Source organism: Heterocephalus glaber, unplaced genomic scaffold, assembly GCF_053883595.1.
Source record: "Heterocephalus glaber isolate CG9 unplaced genomic scaffold, H.glaber_assembly_v1.0 deba00001781, whole genome shotgun sequence".
NCBI lineage: Eukaryota > Metazoa > Chordata > Mammalia > Rodentia > Bathyergidae > Heterocephalus > Heterocephalus glaber.
The window spans coordinates 2,349,442-2,363,367 of NW_028258467.1; the positions used below are offsets into that span (position 1 = coordinate 2,349,442).

Sequence of the window (13,926 nt, forward strand, 5' to 3'; positions counted from 1 at the left end):
CTGCCTCCCTTTCCACTGAGCTTAGGGAAGCTGCTGCTCTAGGGAACCCTACGGGTGGAGGCTGGAGGCTCAGGTACGCTCGTGTCATATACTAACTGCCAATGCAGGATCTGGAATATAGGCCCTTGTTTCCTCACAAGCATAAACATAAAATAGCTTCTTAGTGTTTATTTATAAATCCTTGCTGTGGAGATCATGGTAACAGGCACATGATGTGGCCACAGGACTCAGGTGTGGTCTCTTGGACTTTAAGACTCAACATGTGCCAGTTCTCTGCCATAACCTCCCCTCCATGATGGGGCAAATCCACATTCTCCTACACAGGGTTCTGTAGCTTTCTAACTTCAAAATATGAAGCATACAGCTTTATTGTGCACACAAGGCCAGGGCCCCAGCCCTGTGACCAGGGTTTTTAAGTCCAGGAAGAGGTCAGGTCAAGTTCACAGAAAAGCAGAAACAGAGGCTCGCCCTGACCTATTCCTAAAGGACCCAGGATTCGTGCTGACAGTTCCCACTGGGCACACTGCGGATGTAGTCACCCCAACATCCTTTTTATGAGGAAGATAATGTCTGGAGGGATCCATCTTGCTGGGAAAAGCTCAACCACTGTGAATAAAGTTGTCTTTGTCTGAGGTTCACTTTTGCCTCAGCTTTTTGATGAAGGACACCTCATCCCGATTCCGGATACCGTAACTGGAGAAAAAAAAAAAAAAGGAAAGGTAATGTCTGACCCACGGAAGGATCATGATTTCCCCCACCCAAGGCTTGTGAAGGACCAAGAAAGGCCAGGTGAGGATGAGTGTGGTACTGAGGAAGGCCAAGAGGTGGTGTGTCTAACCCCCAGGTCATAAAGCACTAGCAGGCAGCCTTTACCTCATGCCTGCTCTCATTTCCCTCCTCTCAGCATTGTGAGAATCAGCAGGGGCCCTGGAGCTTCCCTTCGACCTGCAGTTCACCTAGTAGAAGCTCCTTGTGGGAGAGTTTTAGTGCTGTCAAGGATGTTCCTGCTGCACCCTCTGGCAGAGCACAAGGCACTAGAGGGTAACACTACATGCCCCTCTAGAGTTCAAGACATGGCCTGAACTTACTCTCGGAGCTTTTTCCTGTCCTCTGTGAGCTTCTCTCCTGCAGAGGTAAGATGGTATGTCCTCCACACATAGGACCTGCAAGAGGGAGACTCAGATAAACCACTTTCTTTCCAAAGCAGGGGGAACTGAGCAGTGGAATGAGGGGTTGAGGTACATAGCCCTATGGGCCCCTGGGCAGCTGGGCTTTTCTCTTGCACAATGTATACACCAGGACTGAGGCAGCTGCAAGGAGGGCAGCTGGAGTGACTGGGCTGATCAAATAGGCAACAGTAGTGAGACTTAGCTGGAAGGATACTCCCTAACTAGGAGACCACTCCAGACATAGTAATGGCCTAAGGTGCCCCCAAGTGAAGAACCAGTAGTGTGTGTGTGTGGGGGGGTGACACTGATGACAGAATAAGTTTAGAAAGAACAGTGAAGGTAGGAGCCCATCTGCATGCTCTCATGCATGGTCATCACTGCAGCCACTACTCTGTAGCAGAGGACTGGTGCTGTGCAAATGTGGAGCTGCTTCCCTCAGTGTCCCCATCCCAGCCCCAGGAAGGGGTGCAGTGAAGGGGCCGCCTCTCCACTTACCAGCTGATGTGCTGAATGCCCCCTTCACGCTCCTGCTTGAGTTGCACATATCTCTGAATGGCCTTCTTCAGGTCCAGGACCGTGGCGTTCTGCACTACGACCACAGCTGCAACCATGAATGGACACAAGTGGGAGAAGACCCATGTGGGGACCCGTAGCCAGAGCCTCTGACAGCAGGAGAGGAATCCAGAACTTGTCTGGCTCTGAGGCTTTGTTGGTCAGGATGGGCTTATATTTGTCCCAATACCTCTGGGCATGGGCCCTGAGTTTCTCACTGATTAGCTCTAATAGTATCTTGTCCTGGAGCAAGGTCAGGGATAAAAGGAAGAGGACAGCACTTACGCATTACTTCTCCATCCATCTTGCACACTCGGACTGTCATTGCTTGGCCATATTCTAGTGCTATCTGGGAGTTCACCTCTTCCAAAGTAACCTAGAAAAGACCATAGGTTGAGGTGGGAACCCCGACCCTCTATCACTGAAAACAACAAAGAAAAACAAGCTGACAGTGGCCAAAAAGTAATGCCTCTTTTTATGAACGGTAAGAAGGAGAATAAGCTGTTGCCTGTATGTTAGGGTTTTCTCAGTTTCTTAGTACCCTATTTATTTATTTTTTGGTACCAGGATGAATTCGGGACCTTTCACTTTCGAGGCAGGCGGCAGAACCACTGAGCTAAATCCCGGCCCTCCTATCCATTTATTTGTTTACTTATTTAGGCCGTATTGGGGATAGATTTCAGGGCCTCATCTGTGTTAGGCAAGTGCTCTACCACTGAGCTACACCCCAGCTCTCCACATTTTTATATATACTATCCAGAGGACAGAGACTGTGGAAAGAAGGGCAAAGAAACAGTTGAAGAGAATGAACCCCCATGAGGATGGAACTGAATAGAGGGAGGAACGCTGGGGCTAACAGTTCTCCCTCCACTGGCATTCAAGCCATCCTTCCGACCTAGAGTAACGCAGGTGTGCAAAAATCACAGGGGACTAAGAAGTTAAGATAAAAAGCTTCAATAAAACATTCAAGAAAGTAGAAGCTGGTAGGGGATGCAGCTCATCAATCCCCAGCACCAGGTGGTGGGGAGGAAGTCAACCGGGCGGGGTAGCCCACGCCTGTAATCTCAGTACTCAGTACTCGGAGGCTGTAGTCTTCACCGGGTGCGAATGCGGTTTACCCCCAGAGCGGCTTCTAGAGTCCCCACTCCGCCCAGGGGCCCGTCCTCTGATAGGGCAGTTTGCGTACCTGGATCGGTAGGTCGCAAAGCAGCGGGTCCTGCACCACCATGGCGAGACCCTCCTGGAACACGTCCACGGCCTCGGAGTGAGGCAGCGTCTCCTCTTCATCTTCATCGTCCTCCAGCACCTCCGATCCACACGCGACCTCCGAGTCTTCCAGAGCCTCTGGTTTCCCGGCTGATTCCATCCAGCTGGGGCGGGGGAGCTGGGTCAGAGCAGCACGCACACACCCTGAGCCAGCCAGGGTGAGACAGTCCAACCATTGGTGAGCCGAGGGGCGGGCGGCAGCAATGACCAATGAGAAATACGGGACCGCCTGCCGCAAGGCCAGCTGGGAGCGCACGGACTGCGAAGGGGTTGGAGGAGTAGGATTCATGCTGTCTACGTAAGCTGTGGGTGTGGGTGAGCTCCCGGAGTGTGACGCGGTGGAGTCCTAGCCATGCTACTCTTCTGCCCGGGCTGTGGGAATGGGCTGATCGTGGAGGAGGGGCAGCGCTGTCACCGCTTTGCCTGCAACACGTGCCCCTACGTGCACAACATCACCCGCAAGGTGGGACCTGGGGGCCCGCGCGGCTGCTGCATCCTACGCTGCCGCCCTCCCCGCGACCCTGAGTCGGCCCGTGTCTGCGTGTTCACCACTCCTTCCGGCGGTGGATCCTGGGTGCTCTCCATTCGGACCCACCTGGAGTCCAGCCATTCCTCCCTCGGTGTTGTCCCCCCTACCTAGGCCGTGGCCACCCCCTGGATCATCGGGGACCTCTCCATCAGGCCCGCACTCCCGTGCCGGCTCCCTTCGCGGTATTCGTAACAGTGGCCGGAGTGATAGTGATAGAGCCTCGACAGAGTCCGAGCTGTGCTTGGAAACGTAGAGCAGTTCCCCAGCGTTTTCCAGACCCGCTTCCCATGTTGCTTGTCTGATTTCAGGTTCTTGTGTGGCTCCTCTTAACTCTTTTGACCCAGCCCCAGTCACGTTGGCCTGCTGGAAGATCTGCCATCGTGCACATGGCACTACTAGGGCTTTGCACATGTTATTTTCCGACCTAGATAGCCACCTTGCTCATTGGTCTTGTCCTACTTGTGATTACCCCGTTTAAAATTGTAGCCTCTCCTTCCAGTTTATTTTCCTTCCTTGTTTTATTTTTTTCCATGGGACTTGTAACTTTTTAATGTACTTGGTAGTTTGTGTGCCTTGTTAATATTAGGATATAAGCTTAGGAGGGCAGAAATTTCTGTTTTGTTTTCTCATGTGTTCTAGGCTCAACACAGAATAGTATCTAGAATATATTAAGTGTCTGTAGGTGTGAATGATGCACACTGTATTATACATAGCTTGTAATTTTTCCTTATAATCCAGCTTTACTTTTTAGAAATTAGGACACATTACTGCTCCCTCATTCTTAATGTTTGCCTACTGCACCTCACAGCGGTGTGGTTTTAGAGTATGAAACTACGGGCAGACAAGCTTTTATGTAATCTTGAAATTTCCAGAATGTCTGATCAAATTTGGGAAAGAAATCAAGTGTGACCTGCTTTGAAATTTCCTTCCTGGGAGTGGCTGGGCTACCCAGCTAAGTGGTACCGATTGGCTTCCCTTTGTTTCTTTCTTTTTTTTTTTTTTGGTACTGGGGATCGAACTCGGGTCCTTGCGCTTGCACAACAGGTGATGAAACCATTGAGCTAAATCCCCGGCCCCTCTTTGTTTCTTTCATTTTGGGTTATCATCTCATAAGAGGTATGGGAGGGTATTATCTGATAAAAGGTATCCTGTTAGAGGTATGGGAGGAGCACAAGTCACATCCAAGCCATTCCTCCTGCTCCTCTGGTGCTTCTTCCAGTCTTTACAGAGGTGTTTGACAGCTGAACCTGTTTCTTCTGCCTGGGGAACATACCAGTGGAACCTCTACATTCCAATGGTGTGTTGCTCTCAAGAGTAGGAACTTTGTTCATTTGGCATCTCTTCACTTTTTGTGGAGGAAAAGAAGTTAAGGAGACATTTGGGGATAGTTGCAGTTTAGTGGCTTATGTTTGTGCTGTTCACTGACTTGGAGACTGAAGGTTTGTTTTTGTTAGGTAACAAACCGGAAGTATCCAAAGCTGAAAGAAGTGGATGATGTACTTGGAGGATCAGCAGCCTGGGAGAATGTTGACTCTACTGCAGGTAAGAGGGAAGGCCTTTAAATGGAAACGAAGTCTGTGTAAATAGGAAAGGGTGGAGGGGGTAAAGGGCACACAGGTAATGGGGAAAAAATAAGAACTAAGATACATCATGTACAGGTACAAGCACCCAATGATAAATGTAAGCATATACCTAAAATGTACCAATAAAAGAATTTAAGAAAAAAAAAAAGAAGGAAGGCCTTTTCCATTACCAAGCTGTGGACAACTGTGGTGTTGTTGACTATACCACTGCATGTCAGAATCGGTGATGTATTTGTGTGATGCAGGCTTTTAAAAATGGGAAGTGCATTTTTCTTTAGTTTATTATTGTTGGTACCGGGGATCGAACTCGGGTCCTTGTGCTTACAGAGCAGGCGGCGAATAATAATTTATTATATAAAATTTGTTACACAGACAATATTGGTATAAGCTCTGGAGTTAGAGTCTCAGGTAATCTCTTGTTATAGGCCCTTGGTTGCATCTCTTGAAATCTCTGGCTCAGTCATATGCAAAGCTTGTGAGAGAAGTGAGTTGCACAGTGCTTGGCATATAAGAAGCACTATATAGGTAACAGCTCTAATGACAGCAACAGTGATCAGAAACAAGTCAGAGATTGGAGAAACAAAAAAATATTTTTTTAAGGTTGTTATGCTGTATTTATTTATGTATTTGTTTATTATTATTATTTTTGGTACTGGGAATCGAACTCAGGACCTTGTGCTTTTGAGGCAGGTGCCGGAACCACTGAGCTAAATTCCCAGCCATCAAAAAAGTATTTTTATTTTAATATGGATTTTAGAAAGTTAGTACCAGGAAGGATTAAAGTGTGAGTTGGATAAAATAAACAATTTTTTGTTGTTTATTTTCTTTTGAGACAAGGTCTTGCTATGTAGTCCAGACTGGCCTCAAATTCACAGTGATCCTCCTGCCTCAGCCTCCCGGAGTGCTGGGATTATAGGCATGTGCTACCACGCCTGGCATATTTTAAGTCTTGATTAATATTTGATAGACAGATGTGAAAGAGAACAAAAGAGAAGGGCCCTTTACAACCTGTTTTTTTTTCCCCTGTCAGTACTGGGGATTGAGCCCAGGGTCTTGCACATGCTATGCAAGTGGTCTATTACTGAGCTATATCCTAGCCCTTTTAAAAATATGTTTATTTTGCTGGGTATGATGGTACATGCCTGTAAACCTCAGAACTTAGAAGACTGAAGCAAGAGGATTGCTTTGAGTTTGAGGCCGGCCTAAACTACATAGTGAGACCCTGTTTCAAAAACCAAAAAAAAAAAAAATGATTAGAGTGTAACCTGTTTTGATAGGGGGAGTGGTTAACTCATGATTAATGCTGTCTTTTCCCCCTAAAGAGGAACATATAAATCTATGTTAAAAAGTTAAAATTAGGGCCGGGGATTTAGCTCAGTGGTTCTGCCACCTGCCTTGCAGGCGCAAGGCCCCGAGTTTAATCCCCAGTACCAAAAAAAAGTTAAAATTAAACATATAAATTTACTGTGTTAAAGCAGCTGGAGGAGCTGTTGCTAAAATGGTTTCATATACATAGTCATCCACTGGGAAAATGAGATACCACATGTCTATTGCTTAGAGAGCTGTGATACCCTTACTAGGAGAATCTATCTGGTGTTGACCCCAAAATACACACCATCCATGAGGTACCATCTTAGTCCCTTTGGGCTGCTATAACAATACCACAGATTGGATAATTTAGAAATTCTGGAGGCTGGGAAGAAGTCCAAGGTCGAGGGGCTGGTGGAGGTCTGGTGAAGAAGCATTGTGGGAATGCAGGGAACAGACCTGCAGCAGCCCTGTGCAATGGGCTGCAAGGTACACAGGGCCTCAGTCCTCTTCAGTTCTACTTTCTACAAAATCCCTGGGTGGCTTTTCCTCCAGTTTCCATCAAGATACTCTCATTCCATTTAAGACCTCCTCAGAATGGTCTTTCTGTAGTATTCTGTTTAGAGCCACTTAAGCAGTCTCTAGGAAGAAGTAGCTTTCCCTATAGCTCTTTTGTTTTGTTTTGTTTTGGTACTGGGGATCGAACTTGGGTCCTTGCGCTTGCACAGCAGGCGGCGAAACCACTGAGCTAAATCCCCAGCCCTTATAGCTCTTTTGTTTTGAGTCCTTCCCAGAAACCTAATGTTCCATTCACAGTAACAAACTTTTTCCAGCATTCACTTCAAAACTATTGTAGTCGCTGAATGCAGTGATGCATGCTTATAGTCCCAGCACTCAGAAGGCTGAGGCAAGAGGATCACCACGAGTTCGAGGCCACCTTGGACTACATAGTGAGCTCAAGGCCAGCTTGAGCTACGTAGAGAGAAGCTGTCTCCAAAAAAGCAACAGAACAAAACTATTCTAGTTTTAGCTGGGGTGGGAGTGCTGTGTACCTGTGTTTCCTGTCTACTTGGAAGGCGGGTCCCCACATTCAAGGCCAGTCTGGGACTATAGCAAGACCCTATCTCGAAAAAGAAAGAAAAAAAGGAAAGAAAATTGTTCCAGCCTCTATCTATTTCCCAGTATCAAGTATTTTGTTACAGTAGCACAGAACAGACTGAGATGGTCACCATCTGTTGTTTCCATCTGGTCTTCAATCAAATTTGAAAGAAAAGAGGAATCTGGGGAGGGGAGAGGAGTGTTTTAAAGTTGCAGGTCTCCTTGACTTCCTCAGTGTTAGTGCATGAAAGGCTGATGTCACTAGATTTACTAGTGTCAAGGGAGACCAGCTGAACAAGTTGGTCTTCACCTACTCTTAAGGGGTGTGTTCTTCACAAGCGTCATTTTTGTGTAATGTGGGTCACTTGACTTTTCTCATTGCCAGAACCATGTCCCAAATGCGAACATCCTCGTGCCTACTTCATGCAACTTCAGACCCGCTCTGCAGATGAGCCGATGACCACCTTCTACAAGTGCTGCAATGCCCAGTGCGGACACCGCTGGAGGGATTAGACTGGTGCAGCTGCCTCAGTATCTGCTGGGAGTGGGAACTGTGTGTCCTGGGGGTGTTTATCAGTATAGAGAGAAGCTGACCCTTTTGGGGTGAGGGCCAGCCTGTCAGGAAATGTAATCATCTGCCAATTAGAGTGAGTGAAGTCATTAATGTCCAGGGAGTTTTTGTGTGTGGGGAGGAGACCTGAAAAGAAGTACACTCAGGGGCCAGGGATTTAGCTCAGTGGTTTTGCCACCTGTTGTGCAAGCGCAAGGACCCGAGTTCAATCCCCGGTACCAAAAGAAAAAAAAAAAAAAGAAGTACACTCAGTTTAAAGTCCTGTTCCTTCATCTTTTAGATTTACTGGGAGGTTGACATTTCTTTACCACCATCCAACAGTCTGCACTGTTGCACACTAAATAGCCCTAAATATTTAGCTTATTTAATCAAAATTTATTCTGAGCGTAAGGTCCCGAGTTCAATCCCCAGTACCAAAAAAAACTTTATTCTGAATATTTCATAAAAATTGAAAGCTAATACTGTTGTTTCGTTGTTGTTGTTGTTATTGTTGTTTTAAGTCCTGGGCATTAAACCCAGAGACACTGTTGCACTGAGCTATATACACCCAGCCTGTTTTTAATTTTGAGTCTAGGTGAGGCTCAAAGTTATAGTCCTTCTGTGTTGGCCTCCCAGATTGCTAGGATTATAGGAATGGGGCACCATGCCAAGCTAGCATCACTACTCTTGGGTTTGGGGGCTCTTATTGAGTAAAATAGGGATTGCTTGAACACAGGCATAGGGACACCAGGACAGTTGTTCTGATAACTGAGACAGCCACTGAGTTGCTCATGGGTAAGAGTAGTGTAAAACATGACATTCTGGATGGAGAACATTGACATCCCAGGCAGGATGGAGGGGACACCATAAGATTTCATCACACAGTTCAAATGGTGTGCAATTTAAAACCTATGAATTGTTTTGGGTGTGGTGGCACATTCCTATAACCCCCAGCTCCATGGGAGGGTGAGGTAGGAGAATCCCAAGTTCAAGGTCAGCCTGGGCAACTTTGAGAGACCGTATCCCAAGACAAATAATAACAACAAAAATAACTCCTGAATTGTTTATTTTTAGGATTTTCTATTTAATATTTTCCAAGCATTTTGAAATCTTGGAAAGCAAAATTGTAAATAGTTGGAAGACTACTGTATGTGGATTTTAAAACTGCTAAGAGTAAACTTTGAATGTTCTCACCACAAAAAATGGTAAATATTTCAGTTGATGGATATTCTAAATAGCCTCATTTAATCATTCCATTTTATAAATCATAACATCACCTTATATTCCATAAATATATACAATTATACTTTGTCATTTTATAGTTAAACCATATTCCAACTATGGACTGGCGAGAGAGTTCCTTGGTCTTTGTATTCTTTTTTAAATGTATGCATACATTTCATTGGGAATCTTGGGTTCTTGAAGAAAGAATTCGGTTCAGACAAAAAAGCATTGTAAAAACAGGCAGAATTTCCTGGAAAGTGCAAATAGCACAAGGCCAAAAGGCAGGCAAGAGCCAAGGTGGCTGTTGCAGAGTGGCAGTTTGGATTTCTTTTTCTACACAGGACACTTCAGGAGCTTCGGGGAGCTATAATGATTATTGTTTCAGTGGTAATCATGCTGATCATTATTTTACCTTAGAAGTTACCTTGGAGTGTCTTAGCTTTTACTGTTGCAAAATGTATTCTCTCCAGGTAGTGTTTTCTTTGAAGTGTACTATATTGTCCTCGGGGATTTAATCTTTTTGTTTGTTTGTTTGTTTTGAGACAGGGTCTTGCTGTGTAGTTCAGTCTGGCCTTGAACTATGTAGCCCAGGCTGGCCTCGAACTCTCAGGGATCCTCCTGCCTTACCCTCCTGAGTGCTGGGATTACAGGCGTGAGCCACCACACCCAGCTAATCATATATATATATATATATATATATATATATTTTTTTTTTTTTTTTGGTACCGGGGATACTCGGGTCCTTGTGTCTTCGCAGCAACAGCGAAACCACTGAGCTAAATCCCTGGCCCCCAGCTAATCATATTTTTAAAAGAAACCTAAATGAGAAAATTTTTAATCTAGGTCATTTTAGTGTAAACCACAGGTAGCTCTTGAAATATTACTTTTGTACTTGTTTGTGTTATCAATGGGCGTTGGTTGTAGCAGCCAGGAATGCTAAAGGTCAACGACCCTGAAATCTTGGCTGACCATGCAGTGCAGCTCTGCACAGCTCTGACCTAAAGGTTTCATTGTGCTATGCAGGGATAATTTTGCTCTGAGACCTAATAGATGATTATGTTATTATACCCTGAGGTCTTTATTTCTGTTTTTTTACTTACCTGTCATTAGCAAAGCATATTGTTTTAATCCTCTTTGTCCCTCAGGCTTGCTAATCCCTAATACAACCATGTTCTATTTACAGGAATTTAGATCTAAAGACAAAAATTAGATGAAAGTGAAAAGATGGGGAAGACATGCCCTGTAGTAGCCAGAAGACAACAGAGGTGGCTATGTGTAAACCCAGTCATAAAATTAAGGATCTCACTGATATGAGGAACCTAGAGTAGTGAAGTTTATAGAGACAGAAAGTAGAAGGGTAGATACCAAATATTTGTCAGGTTGGGTGAGGGGGGAACAGTGAAGTATCTTAGTGGGTATGTATTTTTAAGTTAAGTATATTTTAGCACAATAAAAAATATTTATTAACAACTATCCAGCCAGGGATTTAGCTCAGTGGTTCTGCCGCCTGCCTTGCAAGTGCAAGGTCCTGAGTTCAATCCCTGGTATAAAAAACAAAAACAAAAACCCCCCACATCTCCAGGTGCAGTGGCATATTCCCATAATCCCAGCTTTTTAGGAGGCAGGAAGAGTGCGAGTGCAAGTTCAAGGCCAGCAGCCAATTTAGTGAAACCCTGCCTCACAATAAGATGAAAAGGCGGGTGAAGGTGGGAATGTAGCTCAGTGCTCCCTTGGTTCAATTCTCAGTACTGCAAATCAAACAGAAAAAAAAGCCAAATGAAACAAAACAGAAAGAAGGCAAAACGCCACCACTGCCACTCCCCACAACTGTTTGAAATTTATATTATTTTCATGTATCTCACAATCCATGAAAAAAATTTTAGTGGGCCTGAGGGTGTAGCCCAGTGCTAGGGTTTGCCTAGCATGCATGAGACTCTGGGTTCAATTCTCAGCACTGTTAGAAAAAAATGTACAATCCATTCTAAAGTCACTGGTTTTAAAAATTGTAGTCTGTTTTTGACCTGTGTAATTTGCTGACCCCCTTCAACCTCATAAGAGTTGTGACAATTTTATGTAGTTAAGCATATATTAAATCCTTATATATCTGTCATTTTGCTGGGTTTTGTTTTTGTTTTTTTGAGACTGGATTTTGTTGTGTAGTTCAGGCTAGCCTTGAACTCACTGTGGCCTAGGCTGACCTTAAACTTGGGGCAATCTTCCTGTCTCAGCTTCCCAAGTGGTAGGATTATAGGCATGCACCACTATGCCTGCCTTGTGCTGGTTTTCTCCAGGTATCTGGTTGTGTACTCTTTGGTGGTTTCTCATCTGTGGATGTTGTCTGTTTCTGTCTCCCCTACACACACTTTTTTAAAGTGTGGTGCTGGAGATTGAAGCCAGGGAGCATTGAGCTACATTTCCAGTATCCCCCTCACTCTTTTTTGAGTTTTGAGACAGGGTCTTGCTAAGTGGCACTGGTGGCTGTGAACTTGTCATCCTGCTTCAGCCTATCAGGTAGCTGGGATTACAGGCATGTGCCACCTCATCTGGCTGGATGTTGGTTTTTTATGTATCTATCGTGGGAGAAGGTCAGGAACATCAGGCAGGGTGTTCTGTTAGTGCATTTTTTTTTCTTTCTCATCTTCCAACAGTTTATTAGAACATAGACATTTAAAACTGTCATAAACGTAAGTTGAGGATTTTCAACCAGGGTATAAACTGAATCAAAAAACAAAAAATCCAATTGTATAGTAACTTTTTTTTTTTTTTTTACTCATTTGTCATACTGACAGTGCAAATTCAAATCTGGCCTAAATGTACAGGCTAAATTAACAACATATAGTTTTCTTCCTCTATACTGAGAGATGTAAAAGCTTGGAGGCCAAATAATGTCTAAAATTTAGTTACCTTTCCCTAGGCTGAAAGTTTCCTGCCATGTCCGGAACTATGTTATAAAGTAAAGGAGACTTAGGCGAAATGTTCTTCCTCATCACAACTGCTCTATCAGTTGCCTAGGACCTTGGCAGCTTCGTGGAAGCCTGGGAAATGTTCATACAAGAAGATACTGCTTTAGCTGATTTAAATTGCACTATAAAATGGTATATTGTCAACCCCATCTCAGTGTGAAAAAGATTACTCAGAGGTGAAATTTAGTTCAGTCACTGAGAGGCTCAGAGGGGCTGATTCCAAAGTCTCAGGAAAACAGTGAGCTGAGACCTCTGTGGTTATTTATTTGTAACTCAAGCCGGGGATTTAGCTCAGTGGTTTTGCCGCCTGCTGCACAAGCGCAAGGACCTGAGTTTGATCCCTGGTACCAAGAAAAATAAAATAAAAGTGACAATATTTGTAACTCAAGGACATGAGAACAAAGATACAGAAGGGAAGCATTTGCGACATACTGTATTGTCTAAGAGTTTTGTCAGTGACAGAATGGCCAGAATGGGATGGTTTGTTGTGTGACACATCTCAGCTTAGTTTAGGCAGTCTTATTGGGGCAGAGGGGACAAAATGGCCAAAGCAAACATCTCTGAGAACAAACTGCTTTTAATTCTGCTAACTCTTGTCCTGTATATTCTGCTCTGTACTCTAACCATACATTCTGGGAGCATGGGAACTGTTCCAGCGCCTCTTCCTTATCACACTAAGGAAGTCACTCCTTTGGCCAAAAGTCTCCCCACACAACCCTTAGTTAAGTCTTAAATAAGCAGGTTTAGCTAGATGTGGTTGCATATGCCTGTAAACCCAGCACCAGGGAGGCTGAAGCAAGAGGATCACCATGAGTTCAAGGCTAGCCTGAACTACAAAGCGAGACCCTGTCTCAAAAAGGGGGGGTGGGTGGCAAAAAAGGCAAATACAGCATCTACTTTTTAGAGTTATTAACTCAGGAATTCATTTCAATTATGAAATCTTACAGAGAAGTGTTCGTTTTTGTTTTGTACCAGAGATCAAACTCAGGACCTTGTGCTTGCAAGGCAGGTGCGGTGCTACTGAGCTAAATCCCCAGCCCGAGAAGTTATTTTTATTTCTCAAAATCCAGGTGATGACATACCAGTGTTAGTTACTTTTCTCTTATTGCTGAGGCAAAGTACCTGACACCCAGAGTTAAAGGGGATAAGTTTATGGTCCAGGGATTTAGCTCAGTGGTTTCACCGCCTGCCTCGCAAGCGCAAGGTCCTGAGTTTGATCTCTGGTACCAAAAAAGTAGGGGGATGAGTTTAATTTGGCTTACAGTTCATAATGGTTTCAGTCCATAATCAGCCTGCTCCAAGGCAGGGACTGCAGAGGAGAAAACACTGGCGTGCATAAGGTAGCAACAAGGGAGCTTCAGTTCATGGCACCGGAAGATGGCAAAAGCAACAAGAGAGAGCTTCGTCATATCATTCTGTCTCTTATCCCATCCAGACTACCGGGAGTAGGGTGGTGCTAAAGCACTCCTGTGTAGTAGTTTAGTAATCACACTCCCTGAATCCCAGATTCAGCTCCCTCTGACCGAATGAGGCTTTCGGGGGGCCATCCAGACCCAAACCCTAACAATACCTTATCCCAGGTCTAGCATTCTTTTCATCATCGCTGCCTTGTAAATCATCCTCTGCTGCATCTACTTCTGGTCAGTATACATGCTCATCACCACCTAGGGTGTTCATCTCAGAG

The 13,926-nt window shown here is 44.8% G+C and overlaps 2 protein-coding genes across 2 annotated transcripts; one reads left to right on the forward strand and one right to left on the reverse strand.

Annotated features, from left to right (window-relative positions):
• Nucleotides 1-350: 350 nt before the first annotated feature.
• On the reverse strand, nt 351-3,276 carry Snrnp25 (small nuclear ribonucleoprotein U11/U12 subunit 25). Its single transcript, XM_004873735.4, has 5 exons — nt 2,908-3,276; nt 2,007-2,097; nt 1,665-1,770; nt 1,089-1,163; nt 351-693 (listed from the first exon to the last, which is right to left on the reverse strand). The coding sequence occupies exons 1-5, from the start codon at nt 3,274-3,276 to the stop codon at nt 636-638; spliced, it is 699 nt and encodes a 232-aa protein (XP_004873792.3). The 3' UTR covers nt 351-635.
• On the forward strand, nt 3,262-8,535 carry Polr3k (RNA polymerase III subunit K). The gene is made up of 3 exons (XM_004873737.3): nt 3,262-3,450; nt 4,971-5,058; nt 7,891-8,535. Exons 1-3 carry the CDS (start codon nt 3,340-3,342, stop codon nt 8,016-8,018), a joined length of 327 nt encoding a protein of 108 aa, XP_004873794.1. The 5' UTR covers nt 3,262-3,339; the 3' UTR covers nt 8,019-8,535.
• Nucleotides 8,536-13,926: the final 5,391 nt, after the last annotated feature.

What these genes read in the sequence shown, in the direction of transcription:
- Snrnp25 (XM_004873735.4), bottom strand. Translation starts at nt 3,276, where the DNA reads ATGAATCCTACTCCTCCAACCCCTTCGCAGTCCGTGCGCTCCCAGCTG. An exon ending in TTTGCGACCTACCGATCCAG is followed by an intron (nt 2,098 to 2,907) that starts GTACGCAAACTG and finishes GGTCTTTTCTAG; the next exon opens with GTTACTTTGGAAGAGGTGAA. An exon ending in GATGGATGGAGAAGTAATGC is followed by an intron (nt 1,771 to 2,006) that starts GTAAGTGCTGTC and finishes TCATGGTTGCAG; the next exon opens with CTGTGGTCGTAGTGCAGAAC.
- Polr3k (XM_004873737.3), top strand. Translation starts at nt 3,340, where the DNA reads ATGCTACTCTTCTGCCCGGGCTGTGGGAATGGGCTGATCGTGGAGGAG. An exon ending in TGCACAACATCACCCGCAAG is followed by an intron (nt 3,451 to 4,970) that starts GTGGGACCTGGG and finishes TGTTTTTGTTAG; the next exon opens with GTAACAAACCGGAAGTATCC. An exon ending in GAATGTTGACTCTACTGCAG is followed by an intron (nt 5,059 to 7,890) that starts GTAAGAGGGAAG and finishes TCTCATTGCCAG; the next exon opens with AACCATGTCCCAAATGCGAA.